The 13,868-nt window shown below is 37.1% G+C and overlaps 1 protein-coding gene across 1 annotated transcript in view; it reads left to right on the forward strand.

The window, feature by feature from the left end:
• csmd3a (CUB and Sushi multiple domains 3a) overlaps nucleotides 1-13,868 on the forward strand; it is a 164,248-nt gene that overhangs the window by 134,734 nt on the left and 15,646 nt on the right. The window contains exons 55-57 of the mRNA XM_053674960.1: nucleotides 1,175-1,348; nucleotides 11,427-11,600; nucleotides 11,953-12,026. Of these exons, the coding sequence (XP_053530935.1) occupies nucleotides 1,175-1,348; nucleotides 11,427-11,600; nucleotides 11,953-12,026 (422 nt within the window). The remainder of the gene's footprint in view (nucleotides 1-1,174; nucleotides 1,349-11,426; nucleotides 11,601-11,952; nucleotides 12,027-13,868) is intronic.

The following is a 13,868-nucleotide window of genomic DNA, read 5'->3' on the forward strand; positions in this document are numbered from 1 at the left end:
AGGATAAACTTTTGCATTAAATCTGCAACAACTTAAGTATGTAGCTAGCTCTCAAGGTAGGCTTATTTCGTTATTTATTAGACATGAAGTATTCGAATTCGGGGAGTGGCCCAAACAGATCGAAGTGTTCTGTTACACGTAGTCGTGGCTAGACTTGATTTTTTCTCTCTCTCTCTTCTGAGCATTCAGAATCAATCAATCGAGTCATAAAATAATCCTGTACAGTTTATTATTTGTCATTATCACGCGTAACAGTATTAACTGCTGTTTTATAACCTGCTCCTCTAGTGTAGGTGTCGTTTAGCCTGGTCTGAAGCCCCCCCCCCCCCCCCCCCCCCCCCCCATTAACCAACTGTAATGTAGCGTCATACGTTCTTCAGAATGAAAAGCAGTTTTGCTGAAGGGCATCTCTATAGTCCTTACAGTGCTTCAGATATCCTTGAAAGTCCAATGAATGTGCTTTTAAATCACCTGTATGGACTCTGGTTGGCGTGATGTGGAAATTATCCGATAAAAAAAAAAAAAAAAAAAAAAGTCAATAGAGGAAACAAAAGTTCATCAGTACAAAGTGAGAACAACTTTCAGAGACTCTTTTTTTCTTCTTCTTCTTCTTCTTCTTCTTCTTCTTCTTCTTCTTTTTCCAAGGATGTACGTGCTGCACGCGCACTCGAAACCAGGCCAAGGCTCGGATATCACCAGGTCTCAGACAAATCCTCTTCAAACAAGTGTGAAACAAAAACTTTCAGGGCATAAGGCTGCTGATTTTCAATCCTCTAGCGTCCAGGGTTTGGCCCTCGTGCTTTTTTTAGCCGACCGGCCGCGAGCTGCTTTACATCGCCGACCCTGAAGGAGAAAAAGAGAAAAAGTGCAGAGCAGAGAATGCGAACGATTGTCAGCGCACCGTGTGCGTTAGACGCTTCAGGAGTTGACGAAATGTCAGAGGACGCTCTGAAAGGCAAACGCTCCTGCATCGTGTCTTTCATCGTGGTCTGTGTAGTGTATTTCTAAGCATCACTGGAGCACTAGAACAGCTTTTTTATTTATTTTTTAGCTTTCAGGATGTATACACGACAGACATCCAAACACTGCAACTGTACATAGCTGTGCGAGACGTCTTTTTCAATATATATAATTTTTTTTATCTATCTATATAATTTTTGTCTTCTGTCTGCAGCGGTAACGTGTCCTCCTCCACCCCAAATCTCCAACGGTGAGGTGGAGGGCTCTGTCTTCCAGTGGGGCACCAGCGTCAGCTATCGCTGCCTGAGCGGCTACGAGCTCTCCTTCCCTGCAGCCCTTACCTGCGTGGGCCAAGGATCCTGGAGCGGTGACGTCCCGTTGTGCATGCGTGAGTAGATCTACACCTTAACGTTACCTCGTTACAGAACTGCTAGCTCCCACCTCCACCACAGCACATTATAACCTCATTAAAGCACCCCTTAGCTCAATCTACACCTAGCTCTTTCTCCACAGCTCGCGACCTTATTCACCACTGTGAGCTCATTCTTCATCCACTGTTAATGTATTAAGCTTTTTAATAAATACTCCATTCTCCACTGTTTGCTAGTTAATCGCCATTGTTCATTAGCTTGTTCTCTGATGTTTGCTAGTCCATGCTCCCTTAGTAGCTAGTTCATTCTCAATCTTTAGCTAGCTCATTCTTCACTGCTAGCTAACTCATTCTTCCATGATTAACTAGTTCATTCTCCATTATTAGCTAGTTCATTCTCCATTATTAACTAGTTCATTCTCCATTATTAGCTAGTTCATTCTCCATTATTAACTAGTTCATTCTCCATTATTAGCTAGTTCATTCTCCATTATTAACTAGTTCATTCTCCATTATTAGCTAGTTCATTCTCCATGATTAACTAGTTCATTCTCCATTATTAGCTAGTTCATTCTCCATGATTAACTAGTTCATTCTTCACTGTTAGCTAACTCATTCTTCCATGATTAACTAGTCCATTCTCCATGATTAACTAGTTCATTCTCCATGATTAACTAGTTCATTCTCCATGATTAACTAGTTCATTCTCCATGATTAACTAGTTCATTCTCAATCTTTAGCAAGTTCATTCTTCACTGCTAGCTAACTAATTCTTCCATGATTAACTAGTTCATTCTCCATGATTAACTAGTTCATTCTTCCATTATTAACTAGTTCATTCTCCATTATTAACTAGTCCATTCTCCATGATTAACTAGTTCATTCTCCATTATTAACTAGTCCATTCTCCATGATTAACTAGTTCATTCTCCATGATTAACTAGTTCATTCTCCATGATTAACTAGTTCATTCTCAATCTTTAGCAAGTTCATTCTTCACTGTTAGCTAACTCATTCTTCCATGATTAGCTAGTTCATTCTCCGTTATTAACTAGTCCATTCTCCATTATTAACTAGTACATTCTCCATTATTAACTAGTACATTCTACATGATTAACTAGTCCATTCTCCATGATTAACTAGTCCATTCTCTATTATTAACTAGTTCATTCTCAATCTTTATCTAGCTCATTCTTCACTGTTAGCTAACTCATTCTTCTATTATTAACTAGTTCATTCTCCATTATTAACTAGTTCTTTCTCCGTTATTAACTAGTTCATTCTCCGTTATTAACTAGTTCATTCTCCATTATTAACTAGTTCATTCTCAATATTTAGCTAGTTCATTCTTCACTGTTAGCTAACTCATTCTCCATTATTAACTAGTCCTTTCTCCATGATTAACTAGTCCATTCTCCATGATTAACTAGTCCATTCTCCATGATTAACTAGTCCATTCTCCATGATTAACTAGTCCATTCTCCATGATTAACTAGTTCATTCTCCATGATTAACTAGTTCATTCTTCCATTATTAACTAGTTCATTCTCCGTTATTAACTAGTCCATTCTCCATTATTAACTAGTTCATTCTCAATCTTTAGCTAGCTCATTCTTCACAGTTAGCTAACTCATTCTGTATTGTTTGCTAGCTCATTCTCCACTGATAGCTCAATCGATCAATTGTTAGCGATCTCATTTTGTATCGTTATCTAGTTAATTCTCTATTATCAGTAGTTAAAGCTCAACTATTAGCCCGTTCACTATTATTCACTTCTCAACATTATCTAGCCTTATTCTTTTTTTCTTTTTTTTTGTTAGCTAGTTTATCCCTCTCTATTAGCTGACTCTTTCTCGAAGCTCTGAAGCCGAGGGTGGCTTTGTTGACATTTTTGTTCACGCCGCATAATTTCCTGTTTGTATCACGAAGCGAATCTCCTCAAGCGCGTGTTCCACCCAGCGTGTCGAAACGCTCTTTTGCAGTAACAGGTCGGAGGTTAAGGTTGTTTAAGTTGATTTTCCGCTGATGCTAATTAACCGTCCTTGGTTAAAATGTCAGGAGCGCGACTGTTCCGCACTCAGCATATTCTCTCGCTCAAGACATCCTTCAGCTCTGAACAAACTCTATCAAAGTCTTACTCAGCGGATCTGCCGTGCCCTGAGAGGCTTTCCGGGTGCCCTGCGTGACCCTGAGCGTGATGTCCTCTCTCGCTGACGTGCCTCGACTCTGCAAACTTCAATTTGCAATTCTTTTACAGAATAAGTCACAGAGTCTTACGGAGCCAAAAGCTGAAAGCATGAAAAGTGCTGTTAGTATTTAAAAAAAAAAAAAAAAAAAAAAAATCACCATAAAGTTCTATCAGTCTTTTAGTGATTTGATGAGGCTCAAATTATAATTCACTCTAGGAAATTGAGCTCGGCTCTTGGATTAGCGTTACAGAAACACACAGCTCAGCTATTAAAAAGCTCTGTTCAGTGGGTGAGTATTAAAGTGGCGCCGTTTAATGGAAAAATGTCCGGAAAAATGGAAACATCTTTATATTGTAATATTTGTCGTGTCTTTAGTGATTCTGTTGACTTCTATGTCTTTAATGATTCTAATTTATTCGTTTTGGGTTGGGGTTTTTTCTTTTTTCTTTTTGAGAACTAAGTGGAGGTTAGCGACTAATGCCAGATTGTTATTGCTAGTGTAGTTTATTACAAGAAAAAATACATTCCAGCAATCTCAAACAAAATGATAACGGATTTTCTGTTTGCTCATGTAAACAAAAGCTACCTCGCTCGTTTTTACTCACTATTCTCCAGTGATGTTGTCATATCATCAGCTAGTTATTAATAAGGGGTTTAACCTAATAACAGTGTTTATATCTGTTTCTCAGCAACAGGAAAAGGGATTGTAGCACCTCAGCTGGTGATGTGTAGCAGTCTCATCAGAAAAGTTCGACGTTTTTGATCCCACTCACACGGTTAATGTTTTTTGTTTGTACCTGCCTGTGAAATTTTCTAACAAATTGTTGGTTCTGTTTCCCAAAATTTAAACAGACTAGTAGCTAATTTAAACCACAAATATAGCTACAAATCTAAACAAACCAGTAGCTAATTTAAATCATAAATATAGCTACAAATATAAACAAACCAGTAGCTAATTTAAACCAAAAATATAGCTACAAATATCAACAAACAAATAGCTATGTTAAACTACAATATAGCTACAAATATAAACAAACCAGTAGCTAATTTAAATCATAAATATAGCTACAAATATCAACAAACTAGTAGCTCATTTAAACCATAAATATAGCTACAAATATCAACAAACAAATAGCTATGTTAAACTACAATATAGCTACAATTATAAACAATCCGGTAGCTAATTTAAACCAAAAATATAGCTATAAATATAAACAAACTAGTAGCTAATTTAAACCAAAAATATAGCTACAAATATAAACAAACAAATAGCTATGATAAACTACAATATAGCTACAAATATAAACAAACTAGTAGCTAATTTAAACCACAATAAAGCTACAAATATACACAAACTAGTAGCTAATTTAAACCATAAATATAGCTACAAATATCAACAAACAAATAGCTATGTTAAACTACAATATAGCTACAAATATAAACAAACCGGTAGCTAATTTAAACCATAAATATAGCTACAAATATCAACAAACAAATAGCTATGTTAAACTACAATATAGCTACAAATATAAACAAACCGGTAGCTAATTTAAACCAAAAATATAGCTACAAATATCAACAAACAAATAGCTATGTTAAACTACAATATAGCTACAAATATAAACAAACCAGTAGCTAATTTAAACCAAAAATATAGCTACAAATATCAACAAACAAATAGCTATGTTAAACTACAATATAGCTACAAATATAAACAAACCAGTAGCTAATTTAAATCATAAATATAGCTACAAATATCAACAAACTAGTAGCTCATTTAAACCATAAATATAGCTACAAATATCAACAAACAAATAGCTATGTTAAACTACAATATAGCTACAATTATAAACAATCCGGTAGCTAATTTAAACCAAAAATATAGCTATAAATATAAACAAACTAGTAGCTAATTTAAACCAAAAATATAGCTACAAATATAAACAAACAAATAGCTATGATAAACTACAATATAGCTACAAATATAAACAAACTAGTAGCTAATTTAAACCACAATAAAGCTACAAATATACACAAACTAGTAGCTAATTTAAACCATAAATATAGCTACAAATATCAACAAACAAATAGCTATGTTAAACTACAATATAGCTACAAATATAAACAAACCTGTAGCTAATTTAAACCATAAATATAGCTACAAATATCAACAAACAAATAGCTATGTTAAACTACAATATAGCTACAAATATAAACAAACCGGTAGCTAATTTAAACCAAAAATATAGCTACAAATATCAACAAACAAATAGCTATGTTAAACTACAATATAGCTACAAATATCAACAAACAAATAGCTATGTTAAACTACAATATAGCTACAATTAGAAACAAACCGGTAGCTAATTTAAACCAAAAATATAGCTACAAATATCAACAAACAAATAGCTATGTTAAACTACAATATAGCTACAAATATAAACAAACTAGTAGCTAATTTAAACCACAATAAAGCTACAAATATAAACAAACTAGTAGCTAATTTAAACCATAAATATAGCTACAAATATAAACAAACAAATAGCTATGTTAAACTACAATATAGCTACAAATATAAACAAACCGGTAGCTAATTTAAACCATAAATATAGCTACAAATATCAACAAACAAATAGCTATGTTAAACTACAATATAGCTACAAATATAAACAAACCGGTAGCTAATTTAAACCAAAAATATAGCTACAAATATCAACAAACAAATAGCTATGTTAAACTACAATATAGCTACAAATATCAACAAACAAATAGCTATGTTAAACTACAATATAGCTACAATTAGAAACAAACCGGTAGCTAATTTAAACCAAAAATATAGCTACAAATATCAACAAACAAATAGCTATGTTAAACTACAATATAGCTACAAATATAAACAAACTAGTAGCTAATTTAAACCACAATAAAGCTACAAATATAAACAAACTAGTAGCTAATTTAAACCATAAATATAGCTACAAATATAAACAAACAAATAGCTATGTTAAACTACAATATAGCTACAAATATAAACAAACCAGTAGCTAATTTAAACCAAAAATATAGCTACAAATATCAACAAACTAGTAGCTCATTTAAACAAGTAGCACCAGAGTTACTATGTATGCTGTGAATCCATCATTCAGTGCTGCACTAGCACTATGTACACTTAAAAATTAAAAACCTTTAGCTAGGGAGCTTTTTTTTTAAAGTGTGTCTTATATTTAAATATGTATTTGTGTATGTTTAGAGCATCGCTTCGACATCCGATCACATCCATGTCAGCGATCGAAGAGATGACGAGCACGTTGACGGTTATATTATAACACGAAAGCTATAGAGACCGAAGCACCGCCACATCGCTCTCTTTCGCTAGAGATGAAACGAGGGCTGAATCCCACTGCACCACTCTCAGCATTGTGGGTAATGTAGGAAAACCTAAACCGAAGGAAAATTACAGCAACGTCCCCATGAAAGAATTCGACTCGAGTCTGATTTTTTTTTTTTTTTTTTTTACAAAATAAACCTTGGACGCTCCCGAAGATCACGTGTTAATTACCGATGTTAATATGCAGCTCGTTCCGTGTGGGTTTTTCCTTTAATCATGCTAACACAAATCGCGGTGAACCAGCAGCGCTGCGGCATAAAACCACACACCGCGCGTCCTGTTTTGCGCCGAGCCGTGAAACTATCGTATTAAAATTAATATTCCGCCTTTGTTGTGTGGCTTTTCAGGCATCTCAAAAGTGCTGTATTATTCATCAAGGAGCTTCACTGACATTAGGGCTCTCTCAAGATCTGTTTATTATGCATAACCTGGCTTGGCCTGGAGCTGTTTACAATGTTTTCTTCCCCACACCACACACACACACACACACACACACAGAATAAAGCTAGATCAGAACCGAAGCAGTGTACAGTAAGCACATCGCTGATCTTTATTCATTCTTTTTGCGGCGTAGGCGGATTTGGCCTCTGACACACTCGAAACACGTACAGAATGAGCAATGGCGGGTCTCGTTTGCGTGTTATGACTAGCGATGACCCTCTTCCTCCTCACATTAGCATATTTGTCCATCTTTTTCTTTTACCCTCCTGCCACAAAACAAATTGTCTCCCAGAGAAGACGTCGTAGCAGTGAGCACTGCTTAGATCGGATTTGAATCACCTTGCAGTTTGCCATGTGTAACACGTCATCCTTTTTATTGATCAGTTTCTGGTTATATTTAGCCGCTTCCTGAAGATGTTGGAGAGCTTAAAGTTACAGCTCTACGTCTGACCGCTGCAAAGTGCTGACACTGGAGACTCCTTCCGTCGATGTTAGATAAACATAAACCGTGCAGAAAACGTCACCGTATCAGCAATTATATCTTTTTCTTTGTTAAATAAGTGTTACTAAAGGAGTTAGGATTTATTTGTTGTTGTAATATCGAAAAGAATTTTTCGATGAATAATATGGAAAGATCTTTTTGAGATAAAGAGAAGATCTTTTTTTGGGGGGAAATTGGCTAAGGAGGACAGAAATTTTTCAATAGCCCTGGTCACTTTTTTATTTTTAAATTATCTTGAGGGATTATATTTTATATTATTGCTCGAATTTCTTATCAGATCTAAATATTTAATTTTTTATCTCATCTTATCTTGTGTTTTCATATTTTATGTTATCTCATGTTCTCTTGCCTGATTTCATGTTATCTCGGCTCGTTTTATCCTGTTTCGTATTATCTTATTTCATTCTAATGTATTTCATCTTATCTTGTTTTCTCATCTTATCTTTTTTGTCTCATCTTATCTTGTCTCGTATTCTTATCTGGTCTAATCTCCTCATCTTATTTCATTTTGTTTTAGCTCATCGAATCTTATCTTGTTCTATCCTATCTCGTTTTATTTTGTCTCATCTTATCCCATCACATACTCTTATCTTGTCTAATCTTATCTCGTCTGATCTTATTTCATCTGGTCTTATCTCATCTTATCTCATCTTACCTGGTCTCATCTTATCTTGTCTTGTCATCTCATCATATCTTGTCTTATCTTATTTTGTCTCGTCTTATCTCATCTTCTTATCTCGTTTAATCTCATCTTATGTTATTTCATTTTGTTTTGTCTAATCTTATCGTATCTCATCATCTCTTGTCTTGTCTCCTCATCTTATCTTGTCTAATCTTATCTCATCTTATCTTATTTCATTTTGTTTGATCTTATGTCATCTTATCTTGTTTTATCTTATCTCATTTTATTTTGTCTCATCTTATCTAATCACATATTCTTATCTGGTCTAATCTTATCTCATCTGGTCTTATCTCATCTTATCTCATCTTACCTGGTCTCATCTTATCTTGTCTTGTCGTCTCATCATATCTTCTCTTATCTTATTTTGTCTCGTCTTATCTCATCTTCTTATCTCGTTTAATCTCATCTCATCTTATCTTATTTCATTTTGTTTTGTCTAATCTTATCGTATCTCATCATATCTTGTCTTGTCTCCTCATCTTATCTTGTTGAATCTTATCTCATCTTACCTTATTTCATTCTGTTTGATCTTATGTCATCTTATCTCGTTTTATCTTATCTCATTTTATTTTGTCTCATCTTATCTAATCGCATATTCTTATCTGGTCTAATCTTATCTGGTCTTATCTTATCTTGTCTTGTCTTGTCCTATCTGATTGAACGTGGTCAAGTTTTGCAGTATTCTCTGTTGCACTGTGTTGTTTTATTTAATACCCCGTGCCTTATGCTAATTAATAAAGATATGTATTCAAAAGCCAAAAATTAAGCAGTTGGAAGATGGTTTGAAGTAATGCAGCAGCTCTTTAATCCCACACCGTGCAGATGGCTGGGACTGAGCTCAGGTTTAGAGACTGTTAGTATTTAACGGTTCAGTGCCAACACTGAAGTCTGCAACTCAACACTCAACCTTCTGAGGCTCAGTGCTCCATCTTGCTTTATTCCACCTTGTGAAATATAGATCAGAGAGCGAGGAAGCTGCCATGGGCCTTTGCCCTATGTGCTCATTTACAGCAGGATCATTACGGCTGATTTATATTTCGACCGAGCCGACCTCCTCACTGACGGTTAAATATCACATCCCCAGCCCTTTAACTGCAATCCGCGTGCCAAGTGCTTTTGCCCTTTGATCATTTTACATATGAAGAATGTAGAAAATTTTCCGTCTTGCGCCGAGCTGTCCGTCAGGTTTCTTTTGCCATTTTTTCCTCGACATCCTCGGCATCGGCTGAGCGTATAAAAGCAGCGACGATGCGTATCCCTAACCCGTCACTGAACTCAGACTTGTAATTAAATTCTTTATTGACGCTTTGGAAAGGGAATCGAAAATGATAAGGTCACCGGATTGCGAGAATAATGAGACGCACCAGGCGAGGACACTAAGCCAGAGCTCACCAGTTTCTCTTTGCTCCTTTATATCCTTGAGATTTGAGCAGCGTGAAACATTTCTGAAGCGTGATCATTAACTCTCCTTCATTTACTCATTTCCGTTTCTCCCAGCCTTGAAAAATCGTTTTATCTGCACATCATATCAACAAATTCCGTGTATTCCGTATATACCTGTACTCCGCGCTGTGCGGTTCTAGGGAAAATAATCGACGGCACGGTGGTGTGATGAAGCGGAGTTACTGGAACTTCCTCAAAGTTGATTATTTTCCTCGGACAGCATGTCATTTTGTTTTAGCTTATCAAATCTTATCTTGTTTTATCTTATCTCATCTTATTTTGTCTAATCTTATCTCATCACATATTCTTATCTTGTCTAATCTTATCTCATCTGACCTTGTCTCATCGTATCTTGTTTTATCCTATCATTTTATCTTGTCTAATCTTATCTCATCTGATCTTGTCTCATCTTGTCTTGTCTTCTCATCATATCTTGTTTTGTTTCATCTTATCTCATCTTGTCTCGTCTTCTTACCTTGTCTAATCTTATCTCGTCTGATCTTATTTCATCTGGTCTTATCTCATCTTATCTCATCTTACCTGCTCTCATCTTATCTCGCCTTGTCGTCTCATCATATCTTGTCTTATCTTGTATTGTCTCGTCTTCTCATCTTATCTCGTCTAATCTAATCTTATTTCATTTTGTTTTATCTTATCTAATCTTGTCTAATCTTATCTCGTCTTATCTTATTTCATTTTGTTTTATCTAATCTTTTCTCATCTCATCTCGTCTTGTCTTCTCGTCTTATCTTGTCTAATCTTATTTCATTTTGTTTTATCTTATCTTGTCTAATCTTATCTCATCTTATCTTATTTCATTTTCTTTTATCGAATTTTATCTCATCTTATCTTGTATAGTCTCGTCTTCTCGTCTCATCTCGTCTAATCTTATCTTATTTCATTTTGTTTTATCTTGTCTGATCTTATCTTATTTCATTTTGTTTTATCTTGTCTGATCTTATCTTATTTCATTTTGTTTTATGTAATCTTTTCTCATCTTGTCTTGTCTTCTCATCTTATCTCGTCTAATCTTATCTCATCTTATCTTATTTCATTTTGTCTTATCTTATCTGTGGAATCCCAATCGCACAAAATTCTTTAGCGAGGTCTTTCGCAGTGATGTTTGCTGGTAAACGAGACCTTTTTAGCTGTACTCGTGTTCGCCGCACGCGAATCGAAGCGGGCTTTGGACGAACGCACGTCACATGACACGTCTTGGCCCAAATTTGTGGAAAATCTGTGGTCATTTCCAAAAATTGCAAGCTCCTCGGAATATCACAGAGTTTGCTTGACGTCGCGGTCATTCCTGCCATCGCTAAATCTTTGTTTTGTTGTTGTTTTGAAACGCTAACATAGAAAAACCAGTACGTCGATAACAATTTCGCCGCTACTGACATGTTCTAACCAATCAGAATCCAGAATTCAACACCGACTTCGCTGTTATTTTACAGCCAAGTTCTGCGGTGATCCAGGCATCCCTGCCCAAGCCAAGAGAGAAGGCCAGAGTTTTATCTTCAAGTCTGAGGTGTTTTACAGCTGCAGCGCCCCCTACGTGCTGGTGGGCTCGTCTACACGTGTGTGCCAGGCCGACGGCACGTGGAGCGGCTCCCAGCCTCGATGTATTGGTAAGATATCATGTTATACATCATTCCACATAGTGTGTGTAGAGTAGAAATAAATCCTCCGTCTATAAAGGTCAACTAGGTAATGTATTCTGTTTTGCTGTTCTCTCTTTGTGTTAAATAACTAGCAAGGCTTATTTGATAACCTTTAACCTCAGCCTTATATATCATGTTCCACCGGGATGAGGGGCGGAAGATACACTTCTACAGTATATATGGGATTATAATTAAAGGTGCGTGTCACGGTGCAGGAAAGGACAGATAAAATGACGGAATCATTAGGTGTTCCCTCAGAGGGAAGAGCTTGACTGAAGTGATGATGATGATGATGATGATGATGTTTCTCTCCGTATAGAACCAACCAGAACGACATGTGAGAACCCCGGAACTCCTGAATACGGCTCTCTGAATGCAAGCCTGGGCTTCAAGGTAGGAGAGCTGAACTTGCACACACTCTCCTTACACACACACTCCTCTAACACACACTCTCCTAACACACACACTCCCCTAACACACATCCTAACACACACTCCTTTAACACACACTCCTTTAACACACACTCCTCTAACACACACTCCTCTAACACACACTCCTCTAACACACACTCTCCTAACACACACACTCCCCTAACACACATCCTAACACACACTCCTTTAACACACACTCCTCTAACACACACTCCTCTAACACACACTCCTTTAACACACACTCCTCTAACACACACTCCTTTAACACACACTCCTTTAACACACACTCTCCTATCACACAGTCCTTTAACACACACACTCCTAACACACACTCTCCTAACACACACTCCTTTAACACACACTCCTTTAACACACACTCTCCTATCACACACTCCTCTAACACACACTCCTCTAACACACACTCCTCTAACACACACTCCTCTAACACACACTCCTCTAACACACACTCTCCTAACACACACACTCCCCTAACACACATCCTAACACACACTCCTTTAACACACACTCCTCTAACACACACTCCTCTAACACACACTCCTTTAACACACACTCCTTTAACACACACTCTCCTATCACACAGTCCTTTAACACACACACTCCTAACACACACTCTCCTAACACACACTCCTTTAACACACACTCCTTTAACACACACTCTCCTATCACACACTCCTCTAACACACACTCCTCTAACACACACTCCTCTAACACACACTCCTCTAACACACACTCCTCTAACACACACTCTCCTAACACACACACTCCCCTAACACACATCCTAACACACACTCCTTTAACACACACTCCTCTAACACACACTCCTCTAACACACACTCCTTTAACACACACTCCTCTAACACACACTCCTCTAACACACACTCCTCTAACACACACTCCTTTAACACACACTCCTCTAACACACACTCCTTTAACACACACTCCTTTATCACACACTCTCCTATCACACAGTCCTTTAACAAACACTCCCCTAACACACACTCCCCTAACACACATCCTAACACACACTCCTTTAACACACACTCCTTTAACACACACTCCTTTAATACACACTCCCCTATCACACACTCCCCTATCACACACTCCTCTATCACACACTCCTCTGACACACACTCCTCTATCACACACTCCTCTATCACACACTCCTCTGACACACACTCCTTTAACACACACTCCTTTAACACACACTCCCCTATCACACACTCCTCTGACACACACTCTGCACAGACAGTCACATGATGCTCTCTGAAGACAGCTGAATGTGGGACTGCATTTCAAATAGGAGAATTCGATTCTTGCTGGGGTTTTTTTTTTTATCCCAAAATATCCCGCAGCTAATCCTTAAACTAATTAGCTTAATTACTATCCCAATCCACACGCTAATAATTCACCTACGTCCTGCTCATCATCTGCTTTTCTAAGTTAAATGATTTTCCAAAATGATTAATGCCACTTGAGGCAACAGAAGTGTTTCCAGTAGTGAGTGCATCTAAGTGCGTGTGTGTGTGTGTGTGTGTGTGTGTGTGTACGCTCCGAGTCGTGATCTCTTTTCCAACCGCCCTTTCTTCCAAAGCACAATTGACTTATTGTCAGGATCATTCAGCAGAACAGCATCTGAAGCTCTCCCGCCACTTTAAAGACGTGTCCGGAAATCTCCGTCGCCTCGCGTTGTCCGTAGAGACGTGTCGCTGTTAAACACCTCGCCTCGCGACACGTCGACTTCTGATTTCTCCCTTTCAGAGCGTCAGCAGCGTCGCAAAGAAAA

Source organism: Ictalurus punctatus, chromosome 23 (assembly GCF_001660625.3).
Source record: "Ictalurus punctatus breed USDA103 chromosome 23, Coco_2.0, whole genome shotgun sequence".
Taxonomy (NCBI): Eukaryota; Metazoa; Chordata; class Actinopteri; order Siluriformes; family Ictaluridae; genus Ictalurus; species Ictalurus punctatus.